This window comes from Rana temporaria, chromosome 4 (genome assembly GCF_905171775.1).
Source record: "Rana temporaria chromosome 4, aRanTem1.1, whole genome shotgun sequence".
Lineage (NCBI taxonomy): Eukaryota > Metazoa > Chordata > Amphibia > Anura > Ranidae > Rana > Rana temporaria.
In genome coordinates this window covers 466709364-466730794 of record NC_053492.1, presented here as the reverse complement: position 1 = coordinate 466730794, position 21431 = coordinate 466709364, and the positions used below count along the sequence as shown (strand labels likewise).

Genomic DNA, 21431 nt, shown 5'->3' with positions numbered 1-21431 from the left:
GACCCCGCGTTTTTTTTACGTTTTGTTTGAATGGCGCATGCGCCGTCCGTAAAATATCACAGTGTGCATTGCTCTAAATGACGCAAGGACGTCATTGGTTTCGACATGAACGTAAATTACGTCCAGCCGTATTCGCGAACGACTTACGCAAACTGCGTAAAATTTCAAAACTCTGCACGGGAACGACGGCCATACTTAACATTAGCTATGCCTCATATAGCAGGGGTAGGCAGCATGGAAGAGCCGAGCGGGTGAGAAAGCAGAGAGATGCCATCCTCTCCCACCGCCCATCCTGCAACACCGCTGTTCTGCTCTCACTGTGCGGCTGCGGGCAGCAGAGAGTTTACATCATCTCTCACTACCCACCCTCTCTCTGGTGACCCTAATGTAAAGAGCGTCTCTCTGGGGATTCTGAGGTAAGGAGGGGCTCTCTGGGGACCCTGATGTAAGGAGGGGCCCTCTGGGGACCCTGATGTAAGGGGAGCTCTCTGGGGACACTGATGTAAGGAGGGGCCCTCTGGGGACCCTGATGTAAGGAGAGCTCTCTGGGGACCCTGATGTAAGTGGGGGGCTCTCTGGGGACTGTGATGTAAGGAAGGGCTCTCTGGGGGCCCTGATGTAAGTGGGGGGCTCTCCAGGGACCCTGATGTAAGGAGCGTTTTTCTGAGGATTCTGAGGTAAGGAGGGGCTCTCTGGGTACCCTGATGTAAGGGGAGCTCTCTGGGGACCCTGATTTAAGGAGGGACCCTCTGGGGACCCTGATGTAAGTGGGGGCTCTCTGGGGACCCTGATGTAAAGAGCGTCTCTCTGGGGATTCTGAGGTAAGGAGGGGCTCTCTGGGGACCCTGATGTAAGGAGGGGCTCTCTGGGGATTCTGAGGTAAGGAGGGGCTCTCTGAGGACTCTGATGTAAGTGGGGGGCTCTCTGGGGACCCTGATGTAAGGGGGGCTCTCTGGGGACCCTGATGCAAGACTAAGGCTCTCTGGGGACTCTGATGTAAGGGGGGGGGGGGTCTCTTTGGGGACCCTGATGTAAGGAGGAGGCTCTCTGGGGACCCTGATGTAACGGGGGGGCTCTCTGGGCACCCTGATGTAACAGGGGTCTCTCTGGGCACCCTGATATAAGGGGGGCTCTCTGGGGACCCTGATGCAAGTAGGAGGCTCTCTGGGGACCCTGATGTAAGTGGGGGGCTCTCTGGGGACCGTGATGTAAGGAAGGGCTCTCTGGGGGCCCTGATGTAAGTGGGGGGCTCTCCAGGGACCCTAATGTAAGAAGCGTCTCTCTGGGGATTCTGAGGTAAGGAGGGGCTCTCTGAGGACTCTGATTTAACGGGGGGCTCTCTGGGCACCCTGATGTAAGGGGGGCTCTCTGGGGACCCTGATGCAAGACTAAGGCTCTCTGGGGACTCTGATGTAAGGGGGGGGGTCTCTCTGGGGACCCTGATGTAACGGGGGGCTCTCTGGGACCCTGATGTAACGGGGGGCTCTCTGGGCACCCTGATGTAAGGGGGGCTCTCTGGGCACCCTGATGCAAGACTGAGGCTCTCTGGGGACTCTGATGTAAGGGGGGTCTCTCTTGGGACCCTGATGTAAGGAGGAGGCTCTCTGGGGACCCTGATGTAACGGGGGGCTCTCTGGGGACCCTGATGTAATGGGGGCTCTCTGGGCACCCTGATGTAACGGGGGCTCTCTGGGCACCCTGATGTAAGGAGGAGGCTCTCTGGGGACCCTGATGTAAGGAGGAGGCTCTCTGGGGACCCTGATGTAACGGGGGGCTCTCTGGGCACCCTGATGTGCTGAAAAACTCGGCTTATACTCGAGTTTATACGGTATGTATTATTATTATAATTATTATCATTATTTTTATTATTATTATTTAACTTTTTTTGTTTACAATGCGCCAATTTATTACCCGCGTTGTGAAAAAACCTTCATAATTCTTGCAGTTTATGTACCTGGAGTCCTAGATTTATTTCTGTGCGGAGCCCCAAAATAAAATATATTGCACATTATGGAACGTAAGCGATGGAATGACAAAAGATAACAGATGTTGTTATTTAACCTGTAAAATGTATATAGTTTGTGATGAGAATCGTTACATGTAAGGTCTTCTAAGGGCAAAGCGGTAATTAGCTACTTCATAATTGTCAGAATTAATTGGGTGTGCGGGAAGGGGTGTCGTTTTTCATCTTCATTGTGGCGCTGGAGAGGACAGCTGTGTTCCCGGCCAGATCCATTTTATCTTATCACCGGAGGACAGACCTGCACAGGCAGTTCATGAAATATGGCTTCTGTCATGGCGGCTATGAACCATCCCGGGATACGCGGCGGCGCGGCATAACACGGGCAACAAACAGGCTGAAACACAAAGCTATTTTTTTTTTTTTTTATCTTTTGCGAAAAAGTCATAAATAGATATTATTGCCCGAGAAGAACGTTGCTATTATTGTATAGTCTATGTGGTGTAAATTAACATTTATATTGTACTTGACCGCATGTTGTTCTTATTATTTTTATAGATGTGCTTTTTATGTTGAGTGTGGTCATATATCAGTAACGATGTTGGTTCTTTTTTTATTTCTGTATTGTACATGTTCATCGAGTGTGAACCTATTGGCCCAGATTCTCGTAGATGGGCGTAACGTATGTCATTTACGTTACGCCGACGCAAGTTTTACAGGCAAGTGCTTTATTCACAAAGAACTTGCCTGTAAAGTTGCGGCGGCGTAGCGTAAATCCCCCGGCGCAAGCCCGCCTAATTCAAATGAGCCGGGTAGGGGGCGTGGATCATTTAAATTAGGCGCGTTCCCGCGCCGAACGTACTGCGCATGCGCCGTCCGAAGAATATCCCAGGGTGCATTGCTCGCAAGGACGTCATTGGTTTCGACGAGAACGTAAATGGCGTCCAGTCCTATTCACGGACGACTTATGCAAACAACGTAAATTTTCAAATTTCGACGCGGGAACGACGGCCATACTTAACATTGACTGCGCCTCATAGACCCAGGGGCAACTTTACACGTCTCAAATCTAACGTAAACGTCGTAACCTCACTGCCTCGACCGCGCGTACGTTCGGGAAAACGCGTATTTTGCTAATTTGCATACTTGCATACACCTAGCGGCAAAAAAAAAATAGCATTTAAGATCCGACAGCGTAAGAGCCTTACGCCTGTCGGATCTAATGCTTATCTATGCGTAACTGATTCTAAGATTCTCCAGATTAGGACTTGCGACGGTGTACATTGCGTTGCGCCGTCGTAAGCCCTTTGAGAATCTGGGCCATTATCTATTCATTGGCAAGTGAACCTGTGGGGAAAGTAGAAATAGGAAACGAATGGTGGGATTCGGGGACAGTAGCCATCAGCAAGTACCCCCCCCCCCCTTTGCAGCAGCTTGCGATGCCTGGGCGCGGTTCACCCTGGGCACCCGCCCAGGATCGGCCCTGAGTGTCCGTGTGCTCCCCCCATGCTAACGCCCATGGCTCAATTATGCATTTGTCTGCCTAGAGCGGCCTTTCTCACCTTTTTAACATGGAGGAACTAGGGATGCACCGATATATCGGTGGCCGATTCATATCGGCCGAAAACAGCTGTTTTGGCGACATGCCGAAACAGCTTAAAAATTGCCGATATTGCCCGTAAAAATGATGGCCGCTGGGCTGTCACGGCTCCGTCCTCTGCCTATGGCGGGTGTCACTGCCAAAGTGTCCCTGAGTCCTCCTGACTCGATCGGCTATTCAAAAATGGCGCCGGGTGGCGCCATTACGTATCTGTGCATGCGCCGCCCGGCCGAGCGGATACGAGATTTCCCGAGCCCGGCCGTTTTCTCTGTAGGGAAAGCTCGTATCCGCTCGGCCGGGCGGCGCATGCACAGATATGTAATGGTGCCACCCGGCGCCATTTTTGAATAGCCGATCGAGTCAGGAGAACTCAGGAGAGACACTTTGGCAGTGGCACTCGCCATAGGCAGAGGACGGAGCCGTGACAGCACAGCCCAGAGTCCAGCCCAGCTTCAAGGTAATAAAGAAGATGGTGGCAGAAGGTGATGGTGGCACTGTGGCAGGAGGTTGTGGGGCAGGAGGTGATGGTGGCACTGTGCAGGAGGTTGTGGGGCAGGAGGTGATGGTGGCACTGTGGCAGGAGGTTGTGGGGCAGGAGGTGATGGTGGCACTGTGGCAGGAGGTTGTGGGGCAGGAGGTGATGGTGGCAGGAGGTTGTGGGGCAGGAGGTGATGGTGGCAGGAGGTTGTGGGGCAGGAGGTGATGGTGGCACTGTGGCAGGAGGTTGTGGGGCAGGAGGTGATGGTGGCACTGTGGCAGGAGGTTGTGGGGCAGGAGGTGATGGTGGCACTGTGGCAGGAGGTTGTGGGGCAGGAGGTGATGGTGGCACTGTGGCAGGAGGTTGTGGGGCAGGAGGTGATGGTGGCACTGTGGCAGGAGGTTGTGGGGCAGGAGGTGATGGTGGCAGGAGGTGGGGGTGGTGTTTTACCATACAATTATAAAAAAAAGAAAAGTAATTTTCGGTTTCGGGTTCGGCCTGACATTTTTTTTTATTTCGGTTTCGTTTTGGTTCTGAAATTTCCTTTTCGGTGCACCTCTAGGAGGAACCCTTGAAATAATTTTCCAGTTTCAGGTAACTTGTGGTGTAAGAAGAGGGGGGGGCTGTGATGTGAGAGGGGATTGAGGACACTGATGTGAAGCAGGGACGGTGATTTTAAGGGTGACTGTGATGTTAAGGGGGGCTGTGATGTTCGGGGGGGCTGTGATGTTCGGGGGGGCTGTGATGTTCGGGGGGACTGTGATGTTCGGGGGGACTGTGATGTTAAGGGGGGCTGTGATGTTAAGGGGGACTGTGATGTTAAGGGAGGCTGTGATGTTGGGGGGGGACTGTGATGTTAAGGGGGGCTGTGATGTTAAGGGGGGCTGTGATGTTAAGGGAGGCTGTGATGTTAAGGGGGACTGTGATGTTAAGGGGGACTGTGATGTTCGGGGGGACTGTGATTTTAAGGGGGGTCTTTGATGTAAAGTGGGAAACTGTCAAGTGAACGGGGGCAGAGGAAACTGATGTAAAGTGGGAGGGAATGATGTGATGGAAGGACTGTGATGTAGTTGGGGGGGGGGCTGTGATGTAAAGAGCAGGACAGCGATGTCAATATGGGACTGGGATGTAAATGGGGAGGCTGTGATGTTAATGGGGGACTTTGATGTAGAGAGAAAGACTGATGTGATGGGGGGACAGTGATGTAAAGGGGAGGCTCTGATGTTAATGGGTGGGTGTGATGGTAAAGGGGGACTGTTATGGTAAAGAGGGACTGTGATGTGGAGAGGAGGACTGTTATGTGGGGGACTGTAATGTGAAGGGGACTGTTATGTAAAGGGGACTGTCACTATTATGTAATGAAGGGGACTCTGATGTAAAGGGGGGTCAGTGATATAAAGGGGACTGTGATGTTAAGAGGGGCAGTGATGTAAAGGGGAGGACTTTAATGTTAAGGGCGGACTGTGATGTAAGGGGGACTCTGATTTGAAGGGGTGACTCTGATTTAAAGGGGGGACTCTGATGTGAATGGATACTGTGATTTAAAGGGGAACTGTAATGTGAAGGGTGGACTATGATGTAAAGGAGGGGGCTGTGATGTGAGGGGGGGGGCTGTGATGTGAGGGGGGGGGCTGTTATGGTAAAATGGACTGTTATCTTAAGGGGTAACTGATCCGAAGGGGTGGGGAGCTGTAATGTAAAGAGGAGGACTGTGATTTGAAGGAAGGACTGTGATGTAAAGGGAAGAGGGGGGGCTGTGATGTAAAGGAGGGGGGCTGTGATGTAAAAGGGGGCTGTGATGTAAAGGGGGGGCTTTTATGTAGAGGGCACTTTGGTGTGAAGGGGGGATTCTGATGTGAATGGATACTGTGATGTAAAGGGGGGAACTGTGATGTGAATGGGGACTATGATGTAAAGGAGGGGGGCTGTGATGTGAGGGGGGGGCTGTGATGTTAAGGAGGCCTTTGATGTGAAGGGGGGTCTGTGATGGGAGGGGGAGGGACTGTGATGTCAGGGGGGGGGTGATGTGAAGGGGAGACTGTGATGTAAGGGGGGGGGGCTGTGATGTGAATGGGACTGTGATCTTGAGGGACTGGGAACTGTAATGTAAAGAGGGGGGGTTGTGACCTCAAGAATTCTTCTTCTTCACATAACACTAAAATCACCCCCAGTCTGTCTCTCCTCCCCCACCCTTTTCACATTTACATTTATTTGTATAAATGTTGCCAGAGACTTTGGAAAAATATTTCACAAGCATGTGCCCAGACCTTACAAGTTCTGATCGTATTTCACTTAATACAGGTATTTCCTGTGATCGTCAGCTCCATCTAGTGGCTATTATGCAGTATTTTTTCCTAGTTGAGGCACTTTAGGAAACTTACCACATTACGGCCACTAGATGGGGCAGATGACCATAGAAAATCACTGTATTACGCAACATACAGTCAGAATTAAAATCTCTTCAATGGGGACACTGGTTCTGGGGTTTCCTCACTTTGGAGGGACTTCCTGTTTTGGTCGTGGAGCAGGAAGTAAAGGGAAATCTCCCTAATGAGAAAACAGATGGCACATCACCCCTGACAACGGTTCTAACGCTCTCTACCCTATTCAAAAAAATAAAATAATAAAACATTTTTTCCTTATGGGCTCATTCAAACATGCTTTGGTCTTTGGTTCCGTGTTTGGACCGCATTTCAGAGAGCATTTGACAGGCGATGAGGAGGTTATTATGTATGAATAGGGGGACCGCCTTTCTCCCAGCCAGCCTGTGTGACCAAAAGGTGAGGAGCGACCTCACCCTACATGTCTCCACCAAACCACGCCCACCGACGCCTTTCCCCGAGCCCACTGGGGATTAGACATAGTCCTTATGACTAAGCCCCCAGTGGGTGGGGTGAAACCCCCCCTCTCTCTCCCTCTCTCACTCGTCTCTCTCTCTCAACCTCTCACCTCCCTCCCCTACTTCCATTTCTCTCCTTATCCATCTCCCCCATCTCTCTTTCCTTCCCATTCCTACTTCCCCTTCCCACAGTCCAGCAGAGACCCTGCATAGCAACCATAGACCCCGCATAGCCACCAGAGACCCCACATAGCCACCAGAGAACCCACACAGCCACCAGAGACTGCATAGCAACCAGAGACCCTGCATAGCCACCAGAGACTGCATAGCCACCAGAGACCCCACACAGCCTCCAGAGACCCCGCATAGCCACCAGAGAACCCACACAGCCTCCAGAGACCCTGCATAGCCACCAGAGAACCCACACAGCCACCAAAGACCCCGCATAGCCACCAGAGACCCCGCATAGCCACCAGAGACCCCACACAGCCACCAGAGACCCCACACAGCAACCAGAGACCCCACATATCCACCAGAGAACCCACAGAGCCACCAGAGACCCCACACAGCAACCAGAGACCCCACATATCCACCAGAGAACCCACACAGCCTCCAAAAACCTCACATAGCCACCAGAGACCCCACATAGTCACCAGAGACCCCACATAGTCACCAGAGACCCCACATAGTCACCAGAGACCCCGCATAGTCACCAGAGACCCCGCATAGCCACCAGAGACGCCACATAGTCACCAGAGACCCTGCATAGTCACAAGCCTATGAGGATAGAAGAGATTGGTTGCATGGGGGTAAATCGTAAGGTTTTTTTTTTTGTAGGGATGCCTTTGATTGTAATTTTTAAAAAGGAAAGGCCTATTTAAACAAAAAAGTCAGTGCTACTACCCATACATCACATAGAAAGCAGAGTTCTCGGGTGCTTGATCCACAGTCGCTGGTTGAGTAGAGTAATGAAGAAAAGATGATCCGCACTCTGGTCGTTACTCATTAAAAAACCTTTGTATTTATTATACAGTGAACAAACGCAAATGAGGACACTTGACACGTTTCAGCCTATGCGGCCTTAGTCATAACTAAGGCCGTAGTCATAACCCATGACTTATGACTAAGGCCTTATAGGCTGAAACACGTCAACTGTTCTCATTTGCGTTTGTCAATAAATACGACCATTTTTTAACCTCCTGGGACCCGCGCTATAGTCGAATGACGGCTACAACGCGGATCCCAAAATCCAACAGGACGTCAATAGACTCCAGAGCAGACTCCAGAGCGCGCAGCGGGGAAACTCTGTGTTGGCCGTGTCCCCTGGACACAGCCAATTACAGATCGCCGCGAACGGCCAATCAGAGTGGCCGTTTGCGATGCGATCTGTGCGGCCAATGAGAGATGATCTCATATGTAAACATATGAGATCATCTCTCATTGCCGTTTTACACAGAGACAGCGTCCTGTCTCTGGAGAGGAGACCGATCTGTGTCACTTGTACATAGGGACACAGATCGGTCACCCCCCCCAGTCACCCCCCTCCCCCCACAGTTAGAACACAATGCAGGGATACATTTAACCCCTTCCTCACCCCCTAGTGTTAACCCCTTCACTGCCAGTCACATTTATACTGTAATTAGTGCATATTTATAGCACTGATCGCAGTATAAATGTGAATGGCGCCAAAAATGTGTCAAAAGTGTCTGATGTGTCCGCCATAACGTCGCAGTCCCAATAAAAATCGCAGATCGCCGCCATTTCTAGTAAAAAAAAAAAATAATAAAAAATTATAATTCTGTCCCCTATTTTGTAGGCGCTATAACTTTTGCGCAAACCAGTCGCTTATTGCGATTTTTTTTTTTTACCAAAAATATGTAGAAGGATACGTATCGGCCTAGACTGAGGAAAAAAAAATGTGTTTTTTTTTTTAAAATTGGGATATTTATTATAGCAAAAAGTAAAAAATATTGTATTTTTTTCAAAATTGTCGCTCTTTTTTGTTTATAGCGCAAAAAATAAAAACCGCAGAGGTGATCAAATACCACCAGAAGAAAGCTCTATTTGTGGGGAAAAAAGGACGCCAATTTTGTTTGGGAGCCACGTCGCATGACCGCGCAATTGTCTGTTAAAGCGACGCAGTGCCGAATTGTAAAAACCCCTTGGGTCATGTAGCAGCATATTGGTCCGGTCCTTAAGTGGTTAAAAAGTAACGACCAGAGTGTGGATCATCTTTTCTTCAAAGGCCTATTTGTGGTGCCTGTTAAATTTCAAAAAGTTGACACCAACTGTATTAAACAGCCACCAAGAAATACTGTATATGAATTCTGGTGGTCATTGAAATGCTTTTTATGGAAGAATATTTTGATCAGGCGCAATAATTGTTCTTTTTGTGATTATTTCATCCTCCAGACTATCGTGAGGGGCAGTAAACCTCCACTAGATGCTTCCATCAATGGCTTGCTTGAAGACTTCGACAACATTTCCGTAACCCGTTCCAACTCCCTAAGAAAAGAAAGTCCTCCCACCCCACGCCAAGGACATTCCAACCATTCAAAGAGTTACCCGGAAGAAAATGGCTTCTTTACCTTCTCCCACTACAGCCTCGAACCTGAGATCTCCAGAAGCAACATCTCTGAGAGGTACAAGGAACGGAGTCTGAGCGCCGAGGAGGCGGAGGGCTACTACAGGGCGAGCAAGCCGACCAGGCACAATGGGCATCCGGTTAAAATGAGGTCCTACGAAGCCTACTTTCCTGAAGTAAAAAATGTGAACATGTTGAGTTACACCTCGGAGTACCACCCACAGCTGGAGACAAAAAGCAAATCTGTCGACCAGTGTGGGGCACCATGGGACTACAACAGGGTCACCGGTACATCTCTTCAGGACTACAGGGACTATTTTCCACCTTCTATTACAGGGACCGTCATGCTGAGCGAGGGCTCGAAGGAAAGACTTGAGTACAGTGAGTGGGCAGATGGTCTTTCTAAGGATGATTATGATAAGAGACCCAAGTCATCCTATGTAACTCAAACCAGTCCTCAACCAGCCATAAGACAAAGGTCAAGGTCAGGATCAGGCCTTCAAGAACCAGTCATACCGTATGGTGCACTGAAAACCAACCAGCAAGGGCATTCTTTTGCTTCGTACACCTACCCACGTTTGTCAGAAACCGCAGCGTGCATTCCAAAGGTAATATGTCAGTATTTTATATTGTTGTTTTTATATGTTAAAGCACACCTACCAACAGGGCCCCCATCTGGGGGGGGACAGCCCATACACATATAGGGGGCCTGGCATGCAAAGGGCCGGGGGAAGGCAGAGGCTCCCAGTGGCTGTGCTGGCTTTCTATATACAGTGGAACCTTGGATTACGAGCATAATCCCTTCCAGGAGAATGCTCGTAATCCAAAGCACTCGCATATCAAAGCGGTTTCCCCATTGAAGTCAATGGAAACGAAAATAATTTGTTCCGTATTGACTTCAATGGCATGCAATTCCACATGCGGCCAGAGGCGGGGGTTGCCAGGGAGCCTCGGAAACGGCTGGAAAGGCCCAAGGACAATTCGGCAAACCTCGGAAAGACTCTGTTCACAAGCCTTTCCGAGGTTTGCAGAGGTCAGCCGAACTGTCTTTGGGCCTTTCCGTGCATTTCCAAACGGTGCCAATCGGCTGCAATCGGCGTCATTCAGTTCCACCGCCCCCCCCATCTCAGGCCAAAAGCGGTACTGCACACCGCTTTGGCCTGAATCCTGGTCGTTTTGCGAGACGACACTCACAAACCGAGTTAGGATGTTTAGAAATACAGCGCTCGTATTGCGAAATGCTTGTTAACCGCGTAACTCGCAATCCGAGGTTCCAGGTGTGGGGGGGGGGGGGGGCTGTGAGTGTGTACATGTGTGAGGGGGGAACTCAGTGAGTACAGGTGTGAGGGGGGGGGGAAGTGCATACAGGTGTGAGGGGGACTGAGTGCATAGAGGTGTGAGGGGGGCTGAGTGCGTACAGGTGTGTGGGGGGATGAGTACGTACAGGCGTGAGGGGGTCTCAGAGCCTACAGGTGTGAGTGGGAGCTCAGTGCGTACAGGTGTGAGGGGAGCTGAGTGTGTAAAGGTGTGAGGGGGGCTGAGTGCATACAGGTGTGAGTGGGAGCTGAGTGCATACAGGTGTGAGGGGGGGCTGAGTGCATACAGGTGTGAGGGGGGGCTGAGTGCATACAGGTGAGTAGGGGCTGAGTATGTACAGGTGTGAGTGGGAGCTGAGTGCATACAGGGGTGAATGGGAGCTGAATGTACACAGGTGTGAGTGAGAGCTAAGTGCATACAGGTGTGAGGGGGGCTGAGTGCATCCAGGTATGAGGGGGGCTGAGTGCATCCAGGTATGAGGGGGGCTGAGTGCATACAGGTGGGAGCTGAGTGCGTACAGGTGTGAGCGGGAGCTGAGTGCGTACAGGTGTGAGCGGGAGCTGAGTGCGTACAGGTGTGAGCGGGAGCTGAGTGCGTACAGGTGTGAGCGGGAGCTGAGTGCGTACAGGTGTGAGGGGGGGCTGAATGCATATAGGTGTGAGTGGGAGCTAAGTGCGTACAAGTGTAAGGCTCCATTCACACCTAGGCAGACAAATTCGCCGCAAATCGCGGTACAAATAGCAGTGTTTTGTACCGCGATTTGCGGCGACAAAACGCCGGTATTGTCCGCCTAGATGTGCCCCAGATTGACCCCCTCTATGGAGATGCTTCCCATCTCCTAGCCGAACGCCAAAAGCCGCCTGAAAGCCGCCTGAAAAAAAGGTCCGGGACCTTTTTTCAGGTGTCCGGCGTCTGGCGTTCAGCGTGGAGATGTGAACCATCTCCATAGAGGGACATGTGTTTTCATCCCTCTGGCGGCAGCGGCGTAGCACTACAGGCGTAAAAACGCCTAGGTGTGAATGGGGGCTTAGGGGGGGCTGAGAGCGTACAAAAGTGGGGGGGCTGAGAGCGTACAGGTGTGTGTGGGAGCTAAATGCATACAGGTGTGAGGGGGGGGGGGCTAAGTGCATACAGGTGTGTGTAGGAGCTGAGTGCCTACAGGTGTGAGGGGGAGCTAAATGCATATAGGTGTGATTGGAAGCTGAGTGCATACAGGTGTGAGGGGGGGAGCTGAGTGCATACAGGTGTGGGGGGGCTGAGTGCATACAGGTGTGAGGGGGGGGGCTGAGTGCATACAGGTGTGGGGGGGAGCTAAATGCATATAGGTGTGATTGGAAGCTGAGTGCATACAGGTGTGAGGGGGGGAGCTGAGTGCATACAGGTGTGGGGGGGCTGAGTGCATACAGGTGTGAGGGGGGGCTGAGTGCATACAGGTGTGAGGGGGGCTGAGTGCATACAGGTGTGAGGGGGGGGGCTGAGTGCATACAGGTGTGAGGGGGGGAGCTGAGTGCATACAGGTGTGGGGGGGCTGAGTGCATACAGGTGTGAGGGGGGGGGCTGAGTGCATACAGGTGTGGGGGGGGCTGAGTGCATACAGGTGTGATTGGAAGCTGAGTGCATACAGGTGTGGGGGGGCTGAGTGCCTACAGGTGTGAGGGGGGGCTGAGTGCATACAGGTGTGATTGGAAGCTGAGTGCATACAGGTGTGAGGGGGGGATGAGTGCATACAGGTGTGATTGGAAGCTGAGTGCATACAGGTGTGAGTTGGGGGCTGAGTGCATACAGGTGTGATTGGAAGCTGAGTGCATACAGGTGTGGGGGGGGCTGAGTGCGTACAGGTGTGGGGGGGCTGAGTGCGTACAGGTGTGAGGGGGGGCTGAGTGCATACAGGTGTGAGGGGGGGCTGAGTGCGTACAGGTGTGAGGGGGGCTGAGTGCATACAGGTGTGGGGGGGGGCTGAGTGCGTACAGGTGTGGGGGGGCTGAGTGCGTACAGGTGTGAGGGGAGCTGAGTGTGTATAGGTGTGAGTGGGAGCTGAGTGCATACAGATGTGAGGGGGGCTGAGTGCATACAGGTGTGAGGGGGGCTGAGTGCATACAGGTGTGAGGGGGGCTGAGTGCATACAGGTGTGAGGGGGGCTGAGTGCATACAGGTGTGAGGGGGGGGCTGAGTGCATACAGGTGTGAGGGGGGCTGAGTGCATACAGGTGTGAGGGGGGGACTGAGTGCATACAGGTGTGAAGGGGGACTGAGTGCATACAGGTGTGAGGGGGGGGCTGAGTGCATACAGGTGTGAGGGGGGCTGAGTGCATACAGGTGTGAGTGGGAGCTGAGTGTGTATAGGTGTGAGTGGGAGCTGAGTGTGTATAGGTGTGAGTGGGAGCTGAGTGTGTATAGGTGTGAGTGGGAGCTGAGTGCATACAGGTGTGGGGGGGGCTGAGTGCATACAGGTGTGAGGGGGGGCTGAGTGCATACAGGTGTGAGGGGGGGGGCTGAGTGCATACAGGTGTGAGGGGGGGCTGAGTGCATACAGGTGTGAGGGGGGCTGAGTGCATACAGGTGTGAGGGGGGGCTGAGTGCATACAGGTGTGAGGGGGGCTGAGTGCATACAGGTGTGAGGGGGGGCTGAGTGCATACAGGTGTGAGGGGGGGGCTGAGTGCATACAGGTGTGAGGGGGGGCTGAGTGCATACAGGTGTGAGGGGGGGCTGAGTGCATACTGGTGTGAGGGGGGCACTGAGTGCACACAGGTGTGAGGGGGCCTGAGTGTGAGTGGGAGCCCCGGAACTTCTCCTCCAGCCCTGTGAGCACCTCCAGTGGCCGTGATTTGCTGTCATTGGTCGGGTCCGAGACACCTATGCAGACTTTGCATTGGGCCAGCTATGTACTGCATTATAACACTTTTTAATAAACTGCCCACTAGATGGCGCTTTTCCTTTTCTATACACACACAGGAGCAGTGGGGGAAATCGCATGCTATTCTTTGCGATTTGTGCCCAATTTTTTTTGTATTGACTCAAATCACACTGCTTATCGACGCAACCCTACTGAAAAGCGATCCGGCACAAACGCTTTTTTCAGAGGATCGGCAAGGGCAGCCACACGTATGAACAAGCCCTGTAACCCACATGTCCCATTGACACAAACATAGGCCCAGATTCTCAAAGGGCTTACGACGGCGCAACGCAATGTGCGCCGTCGTAAGTCCTAATCTGGGCCGTCGTATCTATGCGACTGATTCTTAGAATCAGTTACGCATAGATAACCATTAGATCCGACAGGCGTAAGGCTCTTACGCTGTCGGATCTTAAATGCAATTTTTTTTTTCCGCCGCTAGGTGTCGCCTCCGTCGTTTTCCCGGTCGAGTATGCAAATTAGCAAAATACGCGAATTCCCGAATATACGCGCGGTCGACACAGTGAAGTTACGACGTTTACGTTAGATTAGCGACGCGTAAAGTTGCCCCTGCTATATGAGGGGCAACCAATGTTAAGTATGGCCGTCGTTCCCGCGTCGAAATTTAAAAATTTACGTTGTTTGCGTAAGTCGTCCGTGAATGGGGCTGGACGCCATTTACGTTCACGTCGAAACCAATGACGTCCTTGCGACGTCATTTAGCGCAATACACATCGGGAAATTTTAGGGACGGCGCATGCGCAGTACGTTCGGCGCGGGAATGCGCCTAATTTAAATGATCCACGCCCCCTACCCGGCTCATTTGAATTAGGCGGGCTTGCGCCGGGGGATTTACGCTACGCCGCCGCAACTTTACAGGCAAGTTCTTTGTGAATAAAGCACTTTCCTGTAAAACTTACGGCGGCGTAACGTAAATGACATACGTTACGCCGCCGCAGTTTTACGCCCAGATACGAGAATCTGGGCTATAATACACATCTGTATCTGATTAATTTTATGATTTTTGATTACAATAAAAAGTGAATAAATGGAAGTATAAATAAATATGTCGCCAAAGTTTCCCGTCGGCCTTCTTCAATAATTACGTGAATCTTTGTTCGTATTGGAAACACGCGTGTCGGGTTCATCATGGCGCGGAGATACGTGTTCAGCAATCTATAAATACTATCATTGTTCTGCTTTTATATTCATTATCACAGTTGTTTGTGGCACATTATCATTAGGAATACAATACAAATAAGCGCGGGATTAGATATATGTGCGCGAGGGAAGTTTTTTAGCCCCGTAATTTAACCCATTGTTTTTTTTTTTTTTAAATCATAGAATTAATCATTACTAGGAACTAAACTTCCCGGAAATGATATAATATGGCTTTGTGATGATGGTGGTGAGTCGTTTTGCTTTCTGCGCCACATTGACAGGGATATCGTTATTTCTTTATCACTCATTAAAGCAGTACTCCACCCCTCCCCCCCCCCCACAATATTTCCCCCATCCCTTTACCTGTGTGTTTCTTCAAAAGACATAGGGATACCTTTAGGCGGGCGTAGCGTATCTCCTATACCAGGGGCTAACAAATTTGCTTGGAATCTAGGAGCCAGCTAAAAAAATTAGGAGCCAGAAAACGCGCCCCGTCCCGACGAGCTTGCGCGCAGAAGCGAACACATACGTGAGCAGCGCCCGCATATGTAAACGGTGTTCAAACCACACATGTGAGGTATCGCCGCGATTGGTAGAGCGAGAGCAATAATTCTAGCCCTAGACCTCCTCTGTAACTCAAAACATGCAACCTGTAGAATTTTTTAAACGCCGCCTATGGAGATTTTAAAGGGTAAAAGTTTGTCGCCATTCCACGAGCGCACGTAATTTTGAAGCGTGACATGTTGGGTATCAATTTACTCGGCGTAACATTATCTTTCATAATATTAAAAAAAATGGGGATAACTTTATTGTTGTCTTATTTTTTTATAAAAATATGTAATTTTTTCCCCAAAAAATGCGCTTGTAAGACCGCTGCGCAAATACGGCGTGACAGAAAGTATTGCAACGATCGCCATTTTATTCTCTAGGGTGTTAGGATAAAAAATATATATAACGTTTGGGGGTTCTAATTAGAGGGAAGAAGATGGCAGTGAAAATAGTGAAAAATTATATTAGAATTGCTGTTTAACTTGTAATGCTTAACTTGTAATACCAACGGCCACCATCAGATGGCGCCAGCTCACACATCTGGTGGTAATAACTTGTAATACCAACGGCTCACCACCAGATGGCGCCAGCTCACAAAATGTTTTATTTTTTTTGCCCCCCCCTTCCAAGCCAAGTCGGCAGGACCCTATTTCTAGTCGCCATGGCGACCGGGATTTGTCGAGCCCTGTCCTATACGCTACGCCGCCGTAACTTTGAGAGGCAAGTATGGTATTTTCAAAGATTTTGCCGCCGAAGTTACGGCGGCGTAGCGTATTAGGGCCGGCGTAAGCCCGCCTAATTCAAATGTTGAAGCTGTGGGCGTGTTTTATGTATATTAACTGTGACCCCACGTAAATGACGTTTCGATCGCCGTCCATGGACGTATCCCAGTGCGCATGCTCCAAATAACGTCGGCAAATCGTCATGCTTTCGAACGTGAACGTAAATTACGGCCAGCCCCATTCAGTTACGCAAACGACGTAAAATTAGAAAAATTCGACGCGGTTCCGACGTCCATACTTAACATTGGCTGCGCCATGTTTTTGGTGGTTCATCTTTACGCCGGAAAACCCCTTACGTTAACGGCGTAATTTTACTGCGACGGCCGGGCGTACGTTCGTGAATAGGCGTATCTAGCTGATTTACATATCCTAGGCGTAAATCAGCGTACACGCCCCTAGCGGCCAGCGTAAATATGCAGTTAAGATACGACGGCGTAGGAGACTTACGCCGGCCGCATCTTAGCAACATTTAAGCGTATCTCAGTTTGAGCATACGCTTAAAGTTGCGACGGCGCGGATTCGGACTTACGACGACGTATCTACTGATACGCCCGTCGTAAGTCTTTATGAATCTGGCCCTTACCGTATATACTTGCGCATAAGCCGACCCGAATATAAGCCGAGGCACCTAAAAAATGGGAAAACTTACTGACTTGAGTATAAGCCTAAGGTGACAATGCAGCAGTTACTGTAAGTGGGAAAGAGGGTCAACAATGCCCATTTTCAGCCTCACTGTGCCCATAAGCAGCCTCACTGTGCCCATTTTCAACCACACTGTGCCCATCTGCAGCCTCACTGTGCCCATCTGCAGCCTCGCTGTCCCCATTTTCAGCCTCGCTGTCCCCATTTTCAGCCTCACTGTCCCCATTTTCAGCCTCACTGTGCCCATAAGCAGCCTCACTGTGCCCATAAGCAGCCTCACTGTGCCCATAAGCAGCCTCACAAAAATCGTGTCAGTATTGATTAGGAGAGAAGAAAAGCCATATTACGCTGTACATTGCCCCCTCTGATTCACAGTAGGGCTGTGTGTATAGGAAGTCTGCACCATCCACGTCGTCCACGCCATCCACTGTAACAAAGCTCCGCCTCGTCCTCGTCACAGAAAGACGAGGAGGAGGGTGGATGGCGCCGACTTCCTATACACACAGCACCGCTGTGAATCAGAGGGGACAGTGTACTGCGTAATATGGGTTTCCTTCCCTCCTCATCAAGACTGACAGGCAGGGCTGAATTCCAGACAAGGCCACCGAGGCCAAGCCTCGGGGCGGCAGTTCGTGCAGGGGCGGCGCGGCGGCCAGGGGGGTGAAAAAATACTGCCGATGTCCTGCCGAAAAAAGTCCCCCCCCCCTTGCCCCAGTGGGGCTTCCGATCCCCCCAGAGCCACCTTGTGCCCATCTCAGGCCATACCATGTGTGGAGGAGGAGGGGGGAGCTCTTCCACCTGCTCTGTGAGAAGCCTCGGAGTAGGCACTGATGGCGCGACGCCCCCCCTCCAGAGTGCAATATTCCAGTGTACGATCCTCATTCCTGTGTGATCCCCACACATCGCGGAAGGGGACCAGCCAGGCACACAATGGCCCCTCTGGATGGGAGTCCTGGGACATGGCTGCTGTCACCGTAATGGGCTACATGGCTCTGATCTGTGCTGCAAGTAAGAGGGGGGCTACAACTTTGTCTTTTGTACCCCTAAATGTTGGCACCGGGGGGGGGGGGGGGGAGGAATCAGACAAAGAGCTGGGTGCTGAGTGTGGGCACAGGGGGTCTGTACCTGGCACTGCCCTCTCTATGGGGAGCTGTGTGATCTGCATGTAGGGTGGGCACAGTGTACAGTCTATATAGGATGGGTATGGCGGACACATTCCATATAAGATGGGTATGGTGGGCACAGTCTATATAGGATGGGTATGGTGGGCACATTCTATATAGGATAGGTATGGTGGGCACATTCCATATAGGATGGGTATGGTGGGCACATTCCATATAGGATGGGTATGGTGGGCACATTCCATATAGGATGGGTATGGTGGGTACATTCCATATAGGATGGGTATGGTGTGCACATTCCATATAGGATGGGTATGATGGGCACAGTCCATATAGGATGGATATGGTGGGCACAGTCCATATAGGATGGATATGGTTGGCACATTCCATATAGGATGGGTATGGTGTGCACATTCCATATAGGATGGGTATGATGGGCACAGTCCATATAGGATGGATATGGTGGGCACAGTCCATATAGGATGGATATGGTTGGCACATTCCATATAGGATGGGTATGGTGGGCACATTGCATATACGATGGGTAGCAGAGCCGGATTCCAGACAAGGCCACGAGGCCAGGGCGGCAGTGGGTGCAGGGGCAGTGCCGCGGCAACAGGGGGGGCTCATAAGCCCCCTATGTGATGGTGTGTGTGTGTGTATGGGGGGGCGACATTGAAGGACCCGGCCTTGGGGCGGCAAAGGGAGTAAATCTGGGCCTGCACACTAAATTCAACATTGTCCCACGGCAATACGCTGTTTGGGTGCCTGCGCCGCCATCTTGGTTCTCTACATCTGACTGTTATTGCCCATGCCTGAAGCTGTGTAAGGGGCCCCCGAAATTCCGGATGGCGGCCCTGTCTACATGTAGACATGTTCCTTTTAAGGTTTGAACATCATGACTGTCCTACTTACAAAGAGATAGTTGGGAGTTCTAATATAAGGTTTATAGAACAGAAAATATCATGAGCAGAATAATAAAAGGAAAATGTAGTATATGACGTGCAAATGATTTAACCCCCGACAAGCATTTTGTGGAGTGTAATTATCAGTTGACATGGCGGCGACTCTTGCGTGGCGTTGCTTTGGCTCGGCGCTAGTAATGAGCGATAATTTACTTCTGTGATCAGCTCAGGATTGGAATTGTCAGGAGCGGGCCCTTCGGTTGGCATAGATTAGTTCAAAGTAAAATCTTCACTGCTTAAATCTTAATGACTGGCTGGAATATATATATTATAACCAGACTGCAAGCGCCAGGCAAGCCGTGTATTATATTATAGCGAAATGAGGCTCATGAATTTTTCATGCCTAATCTGTATCTATAACTGACTTCAGCCTCACTGGAAAGAGCTTAGAACATAAATCCCAAAACCCACAAATTTCTGTAATATAAGAAATGTAGGAGGGAGGATTCAACTCGGAACTATTTCCTTTATTTTTTTAAAGGTGTTTTCAGCCTTATCTTAGATTCCAGATAATTGTGCCTTGTCCTCCTAGAGCGGCGGTCTCCAGAATGGGACCCCTTTTATCTGGCCCTTGGGGCACTAATTCATCCACCGATGCCAACACCATAATCCCCCCCCCCCCTGACACCAATGAAAGGGCACATTTCCTCCCAGTGACACTAATGATGGAGTCCATTGACATCAATGATGGGGTACAATCAATCCGAATTCATTACAGCTATGGTGGAAACTTCTGAAGAATGGACAGCTGCACTCAGTGGCGTCACTAGGGTTGGTGTCACCCGGTGCGGTAAAACATGGTGTCACCCCCCCTCTGTCTAGGCTGCCTAGCACCAAGCAGGCAGCGCACGGGCACGGGGCGCACCCCAAACCAGCCCCTGTAAATGATAGTATAGGGCAGTATAGTGGCAGGTTAGGGTAGTATAGAGTGGTATAGTGGCAGGTTGGTGTAGTGGGGTGGCATAGGACAGGTTAAGGTGGTATAGGGCATGTTGGGGTGATATAGGGTAGTTTGGGGTGGTATAGGGCAAGTTAGGGTTGTATAGGGCAGGTTGGGGTGGTATAGGGCAAGTTAGGGTGGTACAGGGCAGGTTGGGGTGGTATAGTGCAAGTTAGGGTGGCATAGGGCAAGTTGGGATGGCATGGGAAAGGTTGGGGTGGTACAGGGCAAGTTAGGGTGGCCTTGGGCAGGTTGGGGTGGTATAGGGCAAGTTATGGTGGCATAGGGCAGATTGGGGTGGTACAGGGCAAATTAGGGTGGCACAGGGCAAGTTGGGGTGGCATGGGAAAGTTTGGGGTGGTACAGGGCAGGCTGGGGTGGCACATGGCAGGCTGTGGTGGCACAGGGCAGCCTGGGGTGGTACAGGGCAGCCTGGGGTGGTACAGGGCAGCCTGGGGTGGTACAGGGCTGTTTGGGGGGGGTACAGGGCAGGCTGGGGGTGGTACAGGGCAGGCTGGGGTGGTACAGGGAAGGCTGGGGTGGCACAGAGCAGGCTGGGGTGGTACAGGGCAGGCTGGGATTGCTCAGGGCAGGCTGGGCATGTCAGCAAAAAAAAACGGGATGGTGTCACCCCTCTAGCGGGTGTCACCCGGTGCAGACCGCACCCTCTAGCAACGCCTCCGGCCGCACTCCAAAAAAACTCTTGTCTTTATTGTAAAATCAATGGTAAAATGCACTACAAAAGGCAGCAAAAATAGGGAAAACAGCCTACGCGTTTCACACTGGATCAGTGCTTAATCATGGCTATAGCCATGATTAAGCACTAGCAGATCGGGGACGGAGGAGGTCATTAGCGGATCGGGGACGGAGGAGGTCATTAGCGGATCGGGGACAGAGGAGGTCATTAGCGGATCGGGGACAGAGGAGGTCATTAGCGGATCGGGGACGGAGGAGGTCATTAGCGGATCGGGGACGGAGGAGGTCATTAGCGGATCGGGGACGGAGGAGGTCATTAGCGGATCGGGGACGGAGGAGGTCATTAGCGGATCGGGGACAGAGGAGGTCATTAGCGGATCGGGGACAGAGGAGGTCATTAGCGGATCGGGGACAGAGGAGGTCATTAGCGGATCGGGGACAGAAGAGGTCATTAGCGGATCGGGGACAGAGGAGGTCATTAGCGGATCGTGGACAGAGGAGGTCATTAGCGGATCGGGGACAGAGGAGGTCATTAGCGGATCGGGGACAGAGGAGGTCATTAGCGGATCGGGGACAGAGGAGGTCATTAGCGGATCGGGGACAGAAGAGGTCATTAGCGGATCGGGGACAGAGGAGGTCATTAGCGGATCGTGGACAGAGGAGGTCATTAGCGGATCGGGGACAGAGGAGGTCATTAGCGGATCGGGGACGGAGGAGGTCATTAGCGGATCGGGGACGGAGGAGGTCATTAGCGGATCGGGGACAGAGGAGGTCATTAGCGGATCGGGGACAGAGGAGGTCATTAGCGGATCGGGGACAGAAGAGGTCATTAGCGGATCGGGGACGGAGGAGGTCATTAGCGGATCGGGGACGGAGGAGGTCATTAGCGGATCGGGGATGGAGG

The 21431-nt window shown here is 51.5% G+C and overlaps 1 protein-coding gene across 3 annotated transcripts in view; it reads left to right on the top strand.

The window, feature by feature from the left end:
* Window positions 1–21431, top strand: part of PAK5 (p21 (RAC1) activated kinase 5) — a 192217-nt gene that overhangs the window by 111541 nt on the left and 59245 nt on the right. For all 3 annotated transcript variants that reach the window (XM_040351711.1, XM_040351710.1, XM_040351709.1), the window contains one exon: window positions 9290–10069. In XM_040351711.1, the coding sequence (XP_040207645.1) occupies window positions 9290–10069 (780 nt within the window). The remainder of the gene's footprint in view (window positions 1–9289; window positions 10070–21431) is intronic.